This window comes from Excalfactoria chinensis, chromosome 1 (genome assembly GCF_039878825.1).
Source record: "Excalfactoria chinensis isolate bCotChi1 chromosome 1, bCotChi1.hap2, whole genome shotgun sequence".
Classification (NCBI taxonomy): Eukaryota; Metazoa; Chordata; class Aves; order Galliformes; family Phasianidae; genus Excalfactoria; species Excalfactoria chinensis.
In genome coordinates, this window is record NC_092825.1 from 48,720,056 (window position 1) to 48,737,454 (window position 17,399).

Genomic DNA, 17,399 nt, shown 5'->3' on the forward strand with positions numbered 1-17,399 from the left:
ATCAAGATAGGAAGTCTCCTTTGTTACACTTTAGGGGTGCAGATAGCAGTTAGCAAACGTGCTCTGTAGCTCCACCTGCATGGGGATGCAGCACAAATGCATCAGAAGATACCCTTGTGCCCAGAAGGCAGGCTCAGCAACTTCCCAGCACCAAATTTCTAACACTTGAAATGAGAGGCAACAAGGAGGAAGAAAGTGTGAGATTTATTTAGGGGCTACAACGTGGGATCTTCAGACGCAGCGGTGAAGTCAACCCCTGGCTCCCTGAGGTCCTACCAGACCTTCTGCCAAGTGCCAGCACATCCCACACAGGTACTCAGGCAGCACACAGATGCTTCCACTCACCCATCCAATGTGGAGATATTTAGGGGAACAGGGAGTGAGACACCAGCAAGGTGACACCCAGCACAGGGACACTCCACCAGCAGTGAAGGTGGCCCAGAAAACAAAGGAAAAGAAGAAAAAAAGCAGTGTCTCTGCATTTGCCCCTCTGGTCAAAAGCCCAGACCAGTTGCCTGCAACTGTGAACGGGCAAGGAGCGGTCCTACTGCAGATACCACCACATCTGGGTACCGGTGTTCGGAAAGGGAGCAAAGTTCTGCAGTGGTTGATCACTGATGTCCCCAGCAGGGGCCACTGTGACATTAAAGAAAGCCATTCTGCTAGGCAAAGGACGGGGCTCCAGCCCTTGCAGCTCTCCTTGGAGCATCTGCCCCCCTCCGGGCAGAGTTTGTAAAAGTCAACAGCTGAGTGTAGAGAGTGTAGGGAGCTGTGGGTGCCACTGAGGCACAAGGGGCTGCCATATGCTACCGTACAAAAATAAAGATATCAAGCAGAAATTATGAGGCTGGAGTGTAGAGTCAGGATCACATCCTCAGGCCTCTGGCTTGTAATAGCTGGAGTAGGAGAGAGAGAGAGAGAGAGAAACCAAATCAAAGAGGGCAAGAAAATGGGAAAAGGGAAAGAGCACGTGACAGGAAACAAGATATACAATAAAAGGAAAGGGGAAAAAAAGAAAATGGAAAAGGAAAGGAAGGAAGAAAGGAAGAGGATTAAGGGTGGGGTGAAAGGAGAACAATGAGGGAGAAGTCTGTGATTAACACACGCTGCCTTTTGAGAGAACAACAGTCAGGTCCCATAGCCATGAACAAGGAGGCTCTTGAATAGGAGAAGTGAGCAATGCCACCCAGGTAACAAGTGCCCCCCATTAGGATGGAAAGTGGCACTGAGCACCACCAGTTCAACAAGAAGTCTGTTTTCCAGCTAGAGAGAGGGGTCCTCCTGTGAAAGCTTTCTTTGTTCAGCTGCAGATGGGCAGCCTGTCTCAGTGAGAGGCAGAACAGAGGCCCCTTTCAAGCACAGCTGCAGGAACATCTGGATCGTGGACCCACAGCTTCCACTGCACCTTCACCACTGCATGAGCAGGGAGGGGAAAAGGAGCTGCAGGAATGGATGGCAGTCGGGAGAAGTGATCTGACATGCATGGCAGGCAGCCACACAGCAGGCATTCCCCTGTGCCATCCCTGCCTGCTTTGCATTCTTCCCCAGTCCTCCTCCTTACTCCTGGTTGCACTTTCCCTGCTGCTGCCAGAGCCTCCAGTCCAGAGCTGTAAGAACTGTTTAGCAAGTGAAGGCACATGTATGATGGGGATCAGAAAAGCCACCTTAGAAATGACTCAACCTCCCCCAGCTTTCCCCCTCCCCAAGCTCTACAAACCAGGACTTTATCCACAAGAGGGAAGGATATGAGTCACTCATGCAGAGCTCAAACTGGCAGGATCTAAGAGCGCAGATAGGTCACATACCTGCAGAGTAGGAAAAGTGAGGAGCAGAGAGAGATGGAGCCCTGAGCAGGGAACACACAGAATCTTGGGTTTGGAAGGGGAGACGGGAACCAGGTCTGCTGGAAGGAGGCCATGAGGGGCAAAGAGAGCAGAGGGAAGAATGTTGGAGGCTGGGGAATGGGGTAGGGGCCCCAGGCAGGTGACAGTGCAGAGATGGAGACGGAGGGGAGCAGGAGGGAGTGTCCAGTACATGGACAGTCTGCAAATAAAAATATCATATAAATAAAACAAACAGTCAAAAACACAAAGCAGCAGCCAAGGTAACAACTCCTCCCTATGAGCTTTATCTCCAGAGGAACTCCTGCTCCTTGGGAGGACATCCCCTCCACCCCACACGTGCCCTAATTCTTCCCTGCCGCTAGCTGTGAGTTCTCACCAGAAAGGTGGATGGGTCTATGCCTGGGGGGTTAGTCTATTTTTTTCCTCAAGGATTTGCTGCACCTTTCTCTTCTGCTTCTGCCTCTGCCTCCTCCTCCATCTCCTGCTCTTCCTCCTCCACGTCCTCCTCTGCGCTCTGCGGGCCAGCATGCAGGACAAAGGGAAGAAAGAGTGGAGACACTTGCAAGATGAGCCATGACAGTTCTTGCTGACACACAAAGGCATAAAGCAATGGTCATGATGCTGAACTAGAAAGGGACCTTACCCCATAGCCAAGACAGCTCTGGGCCAGGGGGCCAAGAGACTTCTTATGGAGCATCATGTAAGGGCTGCCCTTACAAGTGTTGTGATCCCACTGCCCAACAGCTTTCATCAGTTTCTAGTGCTCCTCTTTGCATCCAGGTATCTACATGATGTCATGCAGTGCCACATTTTCCCATCCTGCCTTCCAAAGGAGAGAAATTGACCTCCTGTCTCTTAGATGGGACTCAAGAGGGAATGAGAATGCTGCAGAAACTCTGGGGAAATCACAGCCTTATGGTAGCAGCATGGTCATGAGGAGGTATGAGGGGGATTTTAAAGAAGCATGAGAAGTGCCAGGGTCACTTGGTAAAGCTATTTGCCACACACAGCTAGGCATCACCACTTGGAGCACTGTTTCAGGCCACTGGTATAATGTCATGGTGCAGAATGCCACAAAAAAAAACTTACATATCACCATCTATTTCACTACTGAGTGCTCCATGATCACAGTGGAGAGAAGAAAGGAAGAGAGGGTGAACAAGAGCAAACTGTTTCGTAAGCAATAGGAGAAAGGCCATAGTGAAGTTGGTCTCACCTTGGCTTTGTGACTGGACTCAGAGCTCAGACCATTGGGAGAGTTGTACAGTTCCTTGGAGACCACGCACAGGAACTCTGTCTGATCCTCATTCCCATAGCTGTAGCACGAGCCAATGTTCACAAGCTGGAGAAGACCAAAAAAAAAAAGTACGATAACAAATGTTACTGCAAGCTTCCACTTCACCTAGGAAGTAAGGGAGGAAGCCCACCACATAGCAGGACTCCAGTCCCTGCCCCCAGTCCCTGCCCCCAGTAACTAGGCTGAGCGAGTGCAGAGAACAGGGAATGTCCTCTGAGCTTAGAGAAGAGATTAGAGATAGTAGGTGTGACAGCACCATCAACAACTGACCCAATATTCTCAGCTAGGGAAGATGCTTTGCATGGGGGCTATATGGTATCCATACAACCATCCATCTGTATTCCAAAGGACAACCCTCTTCCTCTGTGCTCCCCGTACCTGCTCAAAGCGCCATCCATCAGACATAGTGGAAACCATTTGAGTGAGCTCCTCTTCCTGGCACTGCAGTACACGGTAGACATGTTTAGGAGGCACCTGACAGATAAAAAATACAGACAAGGATGTTGACAGAGGTCAAATTCTAAAGGCCATCTGCAGAAGGAAGAGGTAGCACCCCTTCTTTACAGAGCTATCCTTCTCACCATGTCCAAGATTCAAGATGGGAAGGAAACCACAACCAAGCCTTGTACTGTGCTGTTTTGGGGAGAAAGAACAATGCTCTCACTTTTTGAGAGAAGGGACTGAACTGAGAGCTTCTTTCAGTGTCCTCAGAAGGAGTCCTCCTCTTTCCAACAGGGAGTTTGCATTTGTCGTTACAAAGTCATTTATTCAAATGCTATAAATGTTGATGGGGTTTTGCAAGCACAGAGTGGTTGCATTGCTGGAGGCTTACATCCTAAGGCAGACATTATGAAAAGTGAGATATCAGTCAGGATTCCCAGAAGACAGCTTTGAAAAGGTTATTAGCCAAGAGAAGGTGTGACTGTGCCACAGGATTGATTCCTTGTGCTTTGTGTTCTGCATTTCTTTTCTACAGACATTTCTTCACCTGTTCGCTCTGGGTTTCTCTGAAGTATCCCCACATTCTTCACTGTGATTACACCCTCAGAACTCCCCGTACCAAAATACTCCTCCCCACAGCACCTCTTCCCTTACCACAAACACAGAATCATGGAGTCATAGAATGGCCTGGGTTGAAAAGGACCGTAATTATCATCTAGTTTTAACCCCCCTGCTGTGTGCAGGGTTGCCAGCCTCAGCAACTAGCAAGCTTCTTCCAGGAGCCCATTTTGTTTCAGTGGTTACATCCAACACTACCTCTGGAGCTGCAAAACAAATGTGGAATTTGTTTATGGTGACTAAGTTGGTGTCAGCCTCTCCCCAAGCAAGATTTTGCTGAACAGAGATTAGCACATAAACTCTAATTAGTTGCTACTTTCCACTCCTTGCTGCCTCTCCTGCGTCTGCTTTCCCTTTAGATTTTCTTCTCCCTTCCAGCATTTCCTCCTTCCTTCACTATCTTTGTTTGCCATTTCCCACCATACCTGAGTCACTGTGTAGTCCTTCTCCTCCAGTCGATCCTTAATTATCCGGATTAAAGGGCCAATGTTATAGAACTCCGCTTCCTCCAGGACCCCTAAGAAAGAATGACAGAGAAACCACAAAGTTAACAGCCAGATTGTTCTGCAAGCCAAAAGAACGACTCTTAGTACACTTCCCAAAGTTATGACCCTTGGATGAAATGATACTCAAGCCTTGCTCAGAACTTAAGAGGTTTGAAACCTTTACTGCAGAGAATTGAGTGCTGGCTCTCATGTTGTGTTCTACTGCTCACCCCAATTTCTTTATGCTGCCTGCTACTACAGAAACAGTGAAGGTCAGTGCCAAGGTCTGCTACTATATTCCCAGGGAAGAGAAGGATTTCCCTGAGAATCCAAAATCGACTTTCAGATTACAGGCCAAAGAGAATAAATGTAGGATCTATGCTCTCAGTGACCACTACTTATCATTTTGTTCCTGTTAGAGCTGCATCCCTGTATGACTTCAATCTTTGGTTCTCTCACCCATGCTTCATCACAGAGCAGGCAAATAGAGAACTGTTTTGATTTATCTGCATGGTATCAGCATCCTTCACCCCTCCTGAGATGCTCCTGCTTGCTAACAAGCCATCAGGGAAAGGCAAGTGGGTTCTCAGTGGGTTAGTGAGGGGAAGGAGGCCAGGAACCAACATTCACATGTATCCAGATCAGCATGCAGACAATGCTTCTATGGGTTTGATCTTTCTCTACCCGAGAACTCAGAATAAGTCCCTCATTCAGCCATTCAGCCATGAACCCTCTAATGAATTGGTTTCATGCCAGCCTATCTTGTGGCAGGAGCAAAAGGAAGCTGTGAACAGAACAAGAACTCCTGTTTAAGTTTCAGATCTGGTGTTAAAAGCCTTGGCTGAACTCTGTCTGACAACCAATGATAGGTAAGGAACATCTCTGAATGGTGTTTATTACAATTCTGTACTGTTTCTTAGATATATCTTTTTGCATTATAACTCATAAAATGATTCTGAATAAAACACTCCTTGGTAAAAATGTGTAAGGGAGGCAAGAAGGCTAATGAACCTGCAGAAACTGTGCTTGGCAAGGGCTGGACAGCACAGCCTGTCTTTGAAATTGGCTGCTTGTTAGTCCCTAACATCCAAAAAATAATGAGGCATTGGGGATCGCTGGCTCGTAACACCATGATGATGTTACTGAGTTATCCTATTGGACTCCCTGTCAGCATCAAATGAGGGATTGGTTTGTTTGGCTTGCTCCACTGGAATTGCTGCAGTCCACAACCCATCAGAGCACTATTAGCATACATTACGTGTCACTGATTAATTATGGGGTTTATTACAGTCAGTTGGTCTGTTTGGTCTTCTGGGTTTTCACTCCTAATTAGAAACACTCAGTCATTAGCACAAACCTCAGTCACAAAGCCTGGTTAAAAGTGTATCAGGAACGTGTAATAAAACAGTTTTTCAAGAATGAGAGACCTAGTCTGCTTCCATCTCCGTGACACCTTTGCTCAACTAACAGCCATAAGGACTCAATACATGCAGGATCCCTTCTCCACCTGCTCCATTCCCACTTAGAAAAGGAAACATGCTTTCCAAGGGCTGCAAGGATGGCCTTCTCAAATCTCCCACACCAATCTTCAGAAGGATAACAAAAGATGAGGAGGTCAACTACAAACCCTACTGTGCTGCTCCAGCAGTGGTTAAGTAGTAAGTTTCTGAGCTCCAAGACTCACCCTCTTCAGCCATATCTTTATCCAGGACCAGCTTCCCATGACGGAGGAAATTCAGGATGGGCCCAAAGTAAGTAGGGTCCCGATCTATTAGGTATGCACCAGTCTCGTCCTATCAACAAGAGGTAGACCATGAGATGAACAAACGTGGGGCATATTGACCTGAACCCATCTGCAATATCTCTATAACAAACCATAGCCAAGACAGTTTCACTCAGATATTAACTCCTGCATTATTATGCTCAGAATGCCCATCTCATCATGGACCAACTAAGAAAGCCAAAAAAAAACTGACCTCAGGCTCCTGCAACTGTAAGTACAGGCCCGGTGTGAGGAAGCAGAGATCCCTCAAAGTGAAAAAAGGGTTGAGTCAGGCAGCTACATCCGGGAGGTACCCTAAGGGGATCCGTGGTGATGGAGAAGCAGGGGACATGGCCTTGCTTTTCCCCAGGTGGGGAAATTATATGCTGGGCTACAACACAGCCAGGAAGTATCTGGCAAGACAAAGTTCTTCCTGGGATAAGGGGAGAAAATGAAGGTATTTTTCTCTGGGTTATTCCTACAGCTGTTGAGGTCTGGCTCCAGCCCTACAGCCCTCCCCGTGCTCAGAGGGGCATGGTGCAGGAGGCAATGCAGCTGCCTTACCCGGTCCGACTGCAGCTCCTCGCCCTGGCACAAGCGACACAGGAAAGATTTCTGCTCCCGGCACAGGGTCTGCCTGGTGGTAAGGAAGACGGTGCCCCCCACATTGAGCCTCACCCACTTGGCCTGGGCGTCAATGGGGGGTGGGTCCCAGGCGCAGCGTAGCCCCACAGCACCCTTCATCTCTTCCCCGCCCTCCATCCACATCCTCATCGCCCCTGGCATGCAGGGACTGCCGCAGGTGCTGCCTGCGAGGGAATGCTGGGATCTGTAGTTTGTCTGCTCTCCTTCCGCAGCAGCCGTGTTTCCCTTAGGGGCAAGAATCCTCCCTACGTTTGCCCAGGGAGACTCCAGGGGGGGGAAGGATGCCCTGTGCTGCAGTTATTAGGGGTGGGTAAAAGCACAGTCTCGACGCTCCCTGGCTTTTCCTCCGTTTCGGTTTTCACTAACAGAGGGCTGGGCAGCACTTTGAAAGTATGGGGAGTGATGTAAAATTCCTCAGCAATTACTTCCACGTACACCCTCCCCGGCTCATGAAAAGGTTCTGGGAACTGTAGTTTGCAGGGATGTGCACAAAAGGGTGCTGGGAACTGTAGTTTTTCCAGCCTGCTGTCCCCACAGAAGGGGATGCTGTAATACATTACCCTGAAATTACAGCTAATCATTTGCTTGCTTTGAGTTGCAAATCTTGCAGGCAAGCGTCCCTGGAGTCAGAAAGAAGACCTCTGATCTCCGGCAGTCAGCAGATGAAGCCCGTCAGCACTGCGCTCCACAGCTTTCCCTCCAGGAGATACATTACCCCAGGCTCACAGCACAGTATTGCATCAGTTGCTACACTGTTCTTGCTGCAAAATGCGCAGACAGTTGTCTTCTTGCTAACATATGTAGGGACTCTTCTGGGAACGGTATCTTGGATCTGCATGAAGTGCTGGCAGGGGGGCAGGGACAATTTTTCTTCTGACTCAGAAGAGTCACTGATTCAGCAAATGTTCCCCTTTTCCCTTCCCCCCCCCCCCTCCCCAGGATATGGTTCTACCGTCACAAACCATTCCAGAGACCACCAACTATTTCCCAGCTCTGATGTTGTCTTGGCTGCAGAGAGCTCAGATTTTAACCCTGCCCTGCATGGATCTTTACCTCTGCCTCAGGCACACCTCATGCTGATACCAGTGTGTCAATTGCTCCTTGCTGAGCACAGCCCTGCCTCTGCCACTCCTCCTGCCAAGTCGAGCATGGAGCTCGGCAGCTCATACCCATGGGACTCCATTCAAATGCACTCCTTGGCATGGACATGACCTGAATAAGTTCTTTCTCCAGCAGCTCTGCTTTTTCCTCTCCCTCTGAAACACAATTGTGCTTGCCAGCAGCTCAGGCACATTGGGGATGAAAAGGAAAGGCTGACGCTTCACCTGAATGTGGCCCAAAGCCTTCCTTCACCTGAAACAACTCCGTGGCTCCTCCTTGCCAGGGCAATGCAGCACCGCAGGAACGCCGTTTGCTCTGTGGACGCTTCGTTCTTTTACCTAGATCTTGGGTCTTTCGAGGTGGGGGTTACTGGGGGAAAGGGGGTGGAAAAAAGACAAAGATCGTGCTTTACTCACATTTATTTTCTTCATTCTCTCTTTTCTTTTGCTTAAAAATCACTCCCTTTTATCATCACAGAACGTGATAGTGTCACCCTTCCCCCCCAGTTACCCAGAATTCTCTTGACAAAGATGGTATAACTGCACTTTGCTCCTGTGCAGGAACGAAAAGCAGACGGGGAAAGTGAAGGTAACAAGGAAAAGGTTTTGAAATTGCTGACCTCCAGCTTAATTTAAGCACGGGAACAAATCATCTGCTGCGGGGTGCAAATTCAAATAACTTTGGGTCTCCTTTAATTTATATGAAGAGCTTGCCAGCTCTATAGTGACTATTAATAGGGAGAGAGTAATTCTTATTTATTTATTTTTTTTTATTTCCTATTTGCATTAATAGGAATTAATGCAATTAATCCCCAGACCCTGGGCCACTCTCCACTGAGCAGCAGAAGACATCAAGGATGCTCAGACTGTCACCAACCTGAGCTGAAGCATCAGACAGTACGACACAACTCTGGGCTGTGAGACTGTTTCCTTCCTACCTCTGGCTCTGAGTCAAGCCATGGCATATCTGAGAGCTTTGCATTACACTCTGGTGTGTTAGGAATATGAGATCCTGTCAGCTCTGCCCACAGCTGCAGCAGACACAGAGAAGGAGGACTGTGGCTCCCTGATATGAATGCAGCGGTTGAAGGTGGCAACCTACTGCCCCTTATCTTCCCCTCCAAGAAATCTGCCCTGCCTTTGTTTTGTTCCTCTTTCTACTAAGGGTCCAACTTGCCTCCCTTTCCTCCAAGCCTGTTTCACAGTCCCTCAGTCCCTCTCTCCATTTTAGATACAATCCCTTGTTTTTGTTGCCTTTTTCTCCAACCTCTCCCATGCCAATGCTGCTCATGGGTCAGGGATGGTCTGTATGCAGAACACACCTTTTCCCATCAATGTTAGTAGCCAACACTTTCTCACCCCGGGGCAATGGGGTGAAAGGCAAGTAGTTCAATCTGAAGTAGTAACATGTAAGTAAGAAAAGAGGTCAAGGTACAACAACCCCATCCCTTGTGTTCTGCAGTATACAGTATGAGCTTTACTGGAACTCCCTCAGGCCAGGGAGTTTCTCATTGTAGGTGAAAATCTCTTTTAGGAAGAAGACAGTCCAGGGTGAGTTACCAGCTGAAATGTTATAATGAATAGTTGGGGTGGTCTACATAAGAGAATGATTTGCATATCATCACTGGATATAGTTCTGAGCTGCCCTTCTTAAGGCCCGTTAAAATTAAGCAGTAGAACAGAAGAGAAATAAATTCAAATAATAAATGGCTGCTCTTCCTGCTTTGATGATAACTACATACAAGACATTTGCACAGAGTCAAAGACACCAGCAAGCAAGAGCTTATAGAGAGCAACATGAGTATGCAATGCCATATAACCCCACTGAACACAAAGCTGATCATAGGGACAGGACCAGTTGCACAGACAGACCAGGGTCAGGGAAAGCTGGGCAGCCACTGTATAGATAGTGGGCCTAAACAAGGACAAAGGTAAAATGGGAAGGGATAAACTGAGATTTTTGTTCAGCAACCAGCAGGCCTGCTGTTAAAAGCTGCAGAAAGCTGCAGACACTGCAGCATTCAGTACACATACATCACAGCCTGAAGAGCCCAGCTGGGTACAGCGCATGTGATGAACCACTGAATCTGCAGAGTTGCTCTTAGGAACTGTTGAGTTTTGGAGTATCAGTGGGAGAAGGAATCGCCATGTGTTGGCATTGGCAGCATCACCATTCAGGCAGACTGCAAACACATCTGGGTTTCAACCTGCATGATCATTTAGTGAATGAACATTAGTGTGGCATGAGGCACTGGAGAAGAAACCATCTCTTCTCTATGGTGGAAGGCAAGTAACACTCACGTTTGCCACTAAACCCACAGCAAATTGGGCAAAGGAAAATCCCTAGATGGGACATGCTGATGAGAGGAAGACAGTTAACTTGTAACCAGCAGAGCTCAATTTGACTGCCAGCTGAGCCAGGCTCATTGGACCAGGAAGGAAAAGGTTCCATAGCATACAGGCTGACTGATCTTTCTCCAGTCCCTATAAGCAATGTACCTGTGTACAGAATAGGGTATAAATAGAGCCTACTTGTGTGCTAGGACCAGAAGAGATGGGAGGACCAAGACAAACCTCTACAGGTAACAGTGATTACTATCACTCAGGCAGTAATCATTAGTGGGAAGAAATAGTGGTGTGAGAAGAGAGACAGTGGTGCTGCTTTGAGATTTGGGAGTTTATGGTGGAACAAATGGCCCACAAGGAAGTCAAGTGTGAAATAATGCAACAGGATTGCACAGAAGAAGGGAAGGAAGAAGGTGGCAGGGGAGAAAGAAGGCAGGTGAGGAACGTGAGACTGTAGGATAGTTGTTAGAGAACTGTTCATGCTTAATCCCTATAAAAGGTGGAGCTGTGTTGCAAACGTGTGATGAAATGGAGCAGGAGATACATGTGAGGGACACAGTCATGTTCCCGGAAGGTGAGGAGAAACTCTACATGTCACAGAATGACTGGCACCAGAACTGGAGAAAAGGGATCGAGAGGGAACTGCAGGGTATCTTATATGGCCAGACCTATGGTCAAAACATGAGCTACACAATGATTTGGAATTGTAGGAGGAGAGCAGTGCCCATTCTTTAGCATTTTGAGGTTAAATGCAGATGAGAACCAGTCACGAGTGATATTGCCCAGTGGTAAGTACTGGGGCTGGCCCTGCTTAAGAGCTTTATTGACTATCTGGACAAGGCAATTGAGTTCACCCTCAGTGAGTATGCAGATGGCCCTACAGAGAAGTGGATAGGCTGGATCAATGGACAGAGGCCAATTGTATGAGCTTCAGCAAGACCAAGTGCCAGGTCCTGTACTTTGGCCACATGCAACATTACAGGACTGGAGCAGAGTGGCTGGAAAGCTGACTGGAGGTAAAGGTCCTAGAATGTGTCCAGAGAAGGGCAATGGAACTGTGAGGGTTCTGGAGCACAAGTCTTACGGACAGTAGCAGAGGGAGCTGGGACTGTTCAGTCTGGAGGAGAGTCAGCTTATCACTCTCATGACCTGAAAGGAAGTTATAGCAAGGAGTAGGTTGGCCTATTCTCCAAGGTAACAGTAACAGGATGAGAGGGAACAGTCTTAAGCTGTGACAGGAGAGGTTCAGGTTGGATATGAGGAAGAATTTCTTCTCAGAAGGAGCGGTGCTGCAGTGGCACAGGCTGTCCAGGGAGGTGGTGCAGTCACCTTCCCTGGAGGTGTTCCAGAGCCGTGTGGATGTGGCACTGAAGGATGTGGGCACGGTGGGGATGGGCTGGCTGTTGGACCAGGTGATCTTAGTTGTCTTTTCCAAATGTAATAATTCTGTGTTTCTATGATTTTCCTTTCCCACTGAATTCGGATCCACAAGTGGACTTACCAGGCAGCTGCAGCACTTCCTCTCCCTCTCCATTACTACTGCTTCACATAATGCGCACACTGCTACACTGCCAAGTGCAGAACAGATCCAAGGCATTGCCACCATGGTCTCATCCCTGCAGGGCTGGGGATATTCAAACTCTCAAAGCTGATCTGTGCTCTGAAAGAGGCACAGGGTTATTCATTGACCAGACTGTTTGTTCACGGGTCCCAAACTGCTTTTACTGTCTGTGAAGACATTACAGGTAGTAAAATATACCAATTAAATGTTTACATGTTGACCTCAGATTCCCAGATTTATACAGAGCTGGAAAAGCTCAAGCCTGAAGTTAGCCACAAATCAATATCTTCCCACATCAAGGTTGATTTTAGACTACTTCTCTTCCATCAGGAATGCTATGTTACCTAAGATATGCTATTCCTCTTTCCCAATAGCAAATTTTCCAGAGGAGAGTTATAAACATTAGTGATTTGCACTCATCTCCACATCTCCCCTGTTTCCAGTTCCATAGGAAACCCACCCACTGAGAGAGAGAGACATAAAGATCTGCAGAACATTTTTAGTCCTGGTGCAAGTCCCCTCAGCTGTTCCATATGTCCAGCAGCATCTGTTACAGCTCAAAATAGGCTTTTGCAGTATCCATGCTTTGAAAACTATGTCTCAGTTCCCACAATGTTCCTAGTTCTTCGCAGTGTGAGAACAGATCTCAGCTAAAGGGGGGAAAAACATCAGAAGACCGTCTGGGACAGATTTTTGGTATATGATGTAACAGGGCATACACCAAAAGCACAAAATATCTTGGTGTGGGGAGGAAGTTCTCTGTTTCTCCTGCGAGGGGAAGTCAGAGCAAAGCTAAGTGCTTGGTAAAAGATTTGCTGAAAGCTGGGAAGCGGAAAAACTGCTGAGAAGATTTTGTCATTCTAAAGACAGCAGGAGAAAGAGCAGTTGAGTTCTGCAAGTCTTGGCACACTTACCAGAGAGGGAAAGGGCCCCGCTGGATGCTACAGTGTCAAAACACAGAGCATGGGGAGAAGGAAATCTTTCATTTTGTCATCTCCAGGTGACTTGCTGGGCTACACCAGACACCTCTTCCTGACACACACGATAGAGGAAAGAAACTCAGGATCAAGAGGGAGCTAAAGATTCCCACTAACACCAAGGACTGCTCTGTCTCATAAAGAAACAAGGGCAGCACAGCAGCATGCCGGATAGTCTGAAAGGACAGAAGACAAAGCTTGCCCCCTGCATCTACTGTAAATGATGAACACTGAAAGAATGCATTCATTGTCACTAAGAAATGAATTGTCATGGAGAAGCAGGGCAGGCACAGTGCTCCTGCTTGCCCGTTTGTACATATTGACAAAATCTGCCACACCTCCCCACCGCACCCATAAAGTTAAACCTTGATGCACCTACCACAGGTAAGTTTGGCTCGTGGACTGAAAAGCTAAAAATGCTGAAAAGATGTCAGAGGTCATGCCTCTTATGAGATCACATATAAGACAATGCTGTCTGTACAAACATATTTAAGGTGTGTCTTAAAAAACAGGGTTCTTGTTGTTCACACTGGGATGCCCAACCAGAGAAAGTTTAGAACCTACCAGCTGATCCACACCAGTGCTTATCCTTCCATTTTTAGCCCAGCACCATAATTCAACTTAAGAAGCCTTTTTCAAGTGCCACCAGTTAGAAAAAGCATCAGATGTCCTACATGACATATGGATCGGTTCCTCCCTTTCTACTGCAGGAAACAGTTGCTAGAAAATTACCCCACTTGGATTAAAGCAAAGTGTTGCTACCAGCCTTTGCAAACACTGCAATTAGATGGGTGGGGAAATCCATAAAGCATGGGAGTAGAAAATCTTTCCCTAGCAGGAAGAATAAAATTAAACAGCCAATTAGATGAGGAGCTGATCCAGAATGGTAAGCTTTCATAATTTTCAAGCTGTGATGCAATCTGCAAAAAGAAGCTCTTTTGGGAAGTTGAATCCCAAAGAGTTACATGGAAGCTGGCAAATATAAAGTTTTATTATTTGATTCTAATCTGAGTCTTGCTCTCCCTCCTTAAAAATCACTTGTTTCAGCCTCCTGTGTACTCTGTATACTCAGTGCTTGCTGCAGTGTCAGCCCTAAGACCCTAAGGAGTTGAGTTGCTAGACAAAATGCAACCAAAGAAATTTAATGTTTTCAATCACTGGAAGTAGGGGGGGGGGGGGGGGGGGAAGGATGATGGAAAAGGGGCATAATGTGTGAGTGGGTGGGCAGGAAAAAAGAAGAAATCATCTGAACAGCAGAATCCTTTACTCCACAGGAGATACACAAAAATGGAGCCTCTACCCACATAAGAAGGAAGAAGGAACCACCCCATAATCTAAACAATTTCCTGGAAAGAATTCATCCAAGCAACACTTAGATAAGTTCCATTCAGCAGAAAGACCTTGAAACAAATGTTTATTTGCTCCTTTTTAAAAGTCCAGAATTATTATTATTTCTTTAAGGGGGGGGAATTTTTGATCAGTGGGGGTACAAAATTGGCTAAAATATACACATTGCATTTAAGACTCCAAATACAAGAAGAAATGCAAACTAAATCTCTAACCTTGATAAGTGCCAACTTGGAAACCACACTTCCTCCCTTAAAAGCTTTATTATTTGTTCTCCTTGGGCTTTTCACCCAAAACAGCCCTGATATGTACGACTGGCTTCTAGGACAGAGGCAGAGAGTAAGACCATGAGGCACAGCTATACGAATACGACCATCCTGTGACTAAACATAGTGAATGTCTTGAGTCATAAGCTTAGCTTGACACAGTAACATTCCCACACTACCACCAATGCTCTCTCCATATGAAACTGCAAAGAGGTCACAGATCCACAGGATGGTTGAGGTTGGAAGAGAGCTCTGGAGATCATCTTGGACAAACCGCCTGCTCATGCATGGTCACCTAGAGCAGACTGGTCAGGTCATCTTTATGCTCCCAAAGGATCAGAGAAGGCAAAAGTGTGAAGCACCACATGCCAATACATGTTCCCCAACACCTTCACCTTATGACACATAATCAGGAACATACAAACTCATCTTTTCCCAAATACAGTTTCAAGGCAGATTATCCATATGACTAAGAGACGAAGCAGCTCATTACACAGTCTTCCCCTTTCCCTCAGAAATAATATTTTCAGGCTGTGCCCTCATGTACCATTCCACCCAGGCCCCATCATACACGGCAACATCTGGTTTGCCACAGAGGTATGCCCCCAGAGCCACATGGCAGGCAGTGACCCCAGAGCCACACGTAGCTACCAGAGGCTTTGAGAGGTCCACTTTCTTCTCTTGGAACAGACTTCTGATCTGCTCTGGAGTCTTCTCTAATCCAGACTCCGTGAGGAAACTGGTGAAGGGAATGTTCAGGGAGCCAGGGATATGACCAGGCTCTATTCCTGAAAGAAAAGCAGAACACATAGGAATTAACTTCTACTGTCTAGGAGCATTCTAGTGCAAAACTCATTCTGTATTTCACAAGGGGTATTTACTGTTTAATGTATTTTGTCTAAACAAAAAACATAATAATTTTTGTTAAAGTTCTGTTCTTCCTCTCAGTTCTCTCCACATCTTCCCTCCATCAGAGAAACCCATGCTGCAATCTCTCATTGAAGCACTACCACAGGCTCTACCAATGGAAGAGAAGCACCAGTACATGGAGAGATCGACACACATCTTTGAGGTGTATGAGAACTGCTTTCCTCATCCCAGCCCTTCAAGAAAAACAAAACCAACCAACCAACCCCCAGAGCTTCCCCACTCCAGAGTTTTCAAAGAACAGCAGCCAGTCAAAGGGCAGAGAGAAAAAGTGAATACATTGTTTCGAGTACTACTCCATTAAAGAGAACAATGTTTCCGAGCCCTACCTCTACAGGAGTCAAACCTAGAACACCTTAAGTCTCCCTACTACCCTGGCTCACTATGCCAGTATCTGTGCAGGCACATTACCATCTCGGGGCTCTGGCTCTATTCCCCGGAACCGTCCTTCAACGCGTGCATCCACGACTTGGAAGCGATGGGAATCCATGTTATCTAAGATGTCCTCGTAGGTTTTCACCATGCACTTGTCCAAGGTGGCATGGAAATCAACTGGAGCTACCTGGGTTTTCCCAGAGCTCACTGAAAATCCCTCTCGCAGCCAGTTCTTCAGGCCACCATCTAGAAGGGAAACTGCTTCATGTCCAAAGACTCGGAACATCCACCACACCCGTGGTGCTGAGAAGAGCCCTTGGTCACTGCCATCATACACCACAACATGGGAGTCATTCCCTACGCCCAGCTTCCCCACATACTCAGCAAACTCATTGGCCTTAGGCATCATGTGATCGTAAGGTGAAGTACGATCACTGCACTGGTCAATGTCAAAGAAAACCGCACCAGGGATATGGCGCTCCTCAAACTCCTGTTTTGGGTCACGCTTCATCTTCGGCAAATACCAGGATGCATCCACAACCTTCAAAGCCTGTCCAGTTTGTTTGGACTTGATGGCTTCTGAAAGCCATTTTGCAGAGACCAGAGCACGGTAGAGGAGTTGTTGCGACATCGCTCCCAAATCCTGTCTGGAATTACCTGAGACACCTGCCTGCAAAAGCAAGAAAGCTACAAATTAGAGGCCAACCTCACAAAAAGTAACCAAATACATATTTAGGTACCAAAGCCCTGTGTGTGCACTGAGATGCTAGCTAAGACTACAGTGATAAGTTTGCAATCACAGAATCATTAAGGTTGGAAAAGACCACAAAGACCATCCGGTTCAACCGCCAGCCCATCCCCACCATGCCCACTAACCATGTCCTCAGTGCCACATCCACACGGCTCTGGAACACCTCCAGGGACGGTGACTGCACCACCTGCCTGGGCAGCCTGTGCCACTGCAGCACCGCTCTTTCCAAGAAATCTTTCTTAATATCCAATCCGAACCTCTGCTGGCACAATGCTCCAGCCCTGGGGATAAAGAATCACGCAGAGCTGAACCCAAGCTTTGCACCAAGCAGAGCAGCTACGCCCAGGCCCTTTCACATCCAGCACTGACAGCAGCACCAAGGGAGCAAGGTAGCCCCAAGGACCCTGAGGACAGCCCACCTATCGCCCTGATGCCAACCACCCCGAGCACCCCGCGCACAGAGGGTGAATGCACAAGGCCCTGTACCTCCGCGCCGGGCCTCTGCCGAGCAGCTCCCTGATAGCCTCGGCCTATGCCGCTTCAGGGGGTGGCAGCCAGGACCCTCCCAGCGGGGCGGTGCCTCCCGCCCCCCTGCCGCCATTTTGTGTGTGTGTGTGTGTGTGTGTGTGTGGAGCGGTGGGCCTCGCTCCGCCCGTA

At 47.6% G+C, this 17,399-nt stretch overlaps 2 protein-coding genes across 12 annotated transcripts; both read right to left on the reverse strand.

Moving 5' to 3' along the window:
- Positions 1-183: 183 nt before the first annotated feature.
- On the reverse strand, positions 184-7,498 carry KCTD17 (potassium channel tetramerization domain containing 17). 9 transcript variants are annotated; one of them, XR_011904003.1, is made up of 8 exons: positions 7,012-7,287; positions 6,370-6,478; positions 4,626-4,717; positions 3,520-3,615; positions 3,061-3,186; positions 2,221-2,358; positions 1,806-2,043; positions 184-896 (listed from the first exon to the last, which is right to left on the reverse strand). XR_011904003.1 is itself a non-coding variant. In XM_072339748.1 (8 exons), the coding sequence occupies exons 1-8, from the start codon at positions 7,231-7,233 to the stop codon at positions 875-877; spliced, it is 978 nt and encodes a 325-aa protein (XP_072195849.1). In that variant the 5' UTR covers positions 7,234-7,295; the 3' UTR covers positions 186-874. The 9 variants fall into 9 exon arrangements, 7 of the variants coding, with proteins under 7 accessions (XP_072195849.1, XP_072195861.1, XP_072195886.1 ...); XR_011904013.1 differs by lacking the exon at positions 2,221-2,358 and adding an exon at positions 2,934-2,954 and having other exon boundaries at positions 186-896; XM_072339748.1 differs by having other exon boundaries at positions 186-896; positions 2,286-2,358; positions 7,012-7,295.
- A 6,973-nt stretch (positions 7,499-14,471) lies between these two features.
- On the reverse strand, positions 14,472-17,372 carry MPST (mercaptopyruvate sulfurtransferase). 3 transcript variants are annotated; one of them, XM_072341629.1, is made up of 4 exons: positions 17,229-17,309; positions 16,868-17,023; positions 16,028-16,661; positions 14,472-15,477 (listed from the first exon to the last, which is right to left on the reverse strand). In XM_072341629.1, exons 2-4 carry the CDS (start codon positions 16,868-16,870, stop codon positions 15,179-15,181), a joined length of 936 nt encoding a protein of 311 aa, XP_072197730.1. In that variant the 5' UTR covers positions 16,871-17,023; positions 17,229-17,309; the 3' UTR covers positions 14,472-15,178. The 3 variants fall into 3 exon arrangements, with proteins under 3 accessions (XP_072197730.1, XP_072197740.1, XP_072197752.1); XM_072341639.1 differs by lacking the exon at positions 16,868-17,023 and having other exon boundaries at positions 17,229-17,372; XM_072341651.1 differs by lacking the exon at positions 16,868-17,023 and having other exon boundaries at positions 17,162-17,258.
- Between the last annotated feature and the right edge of the window lie 27 nt (positions 17,373-17,399).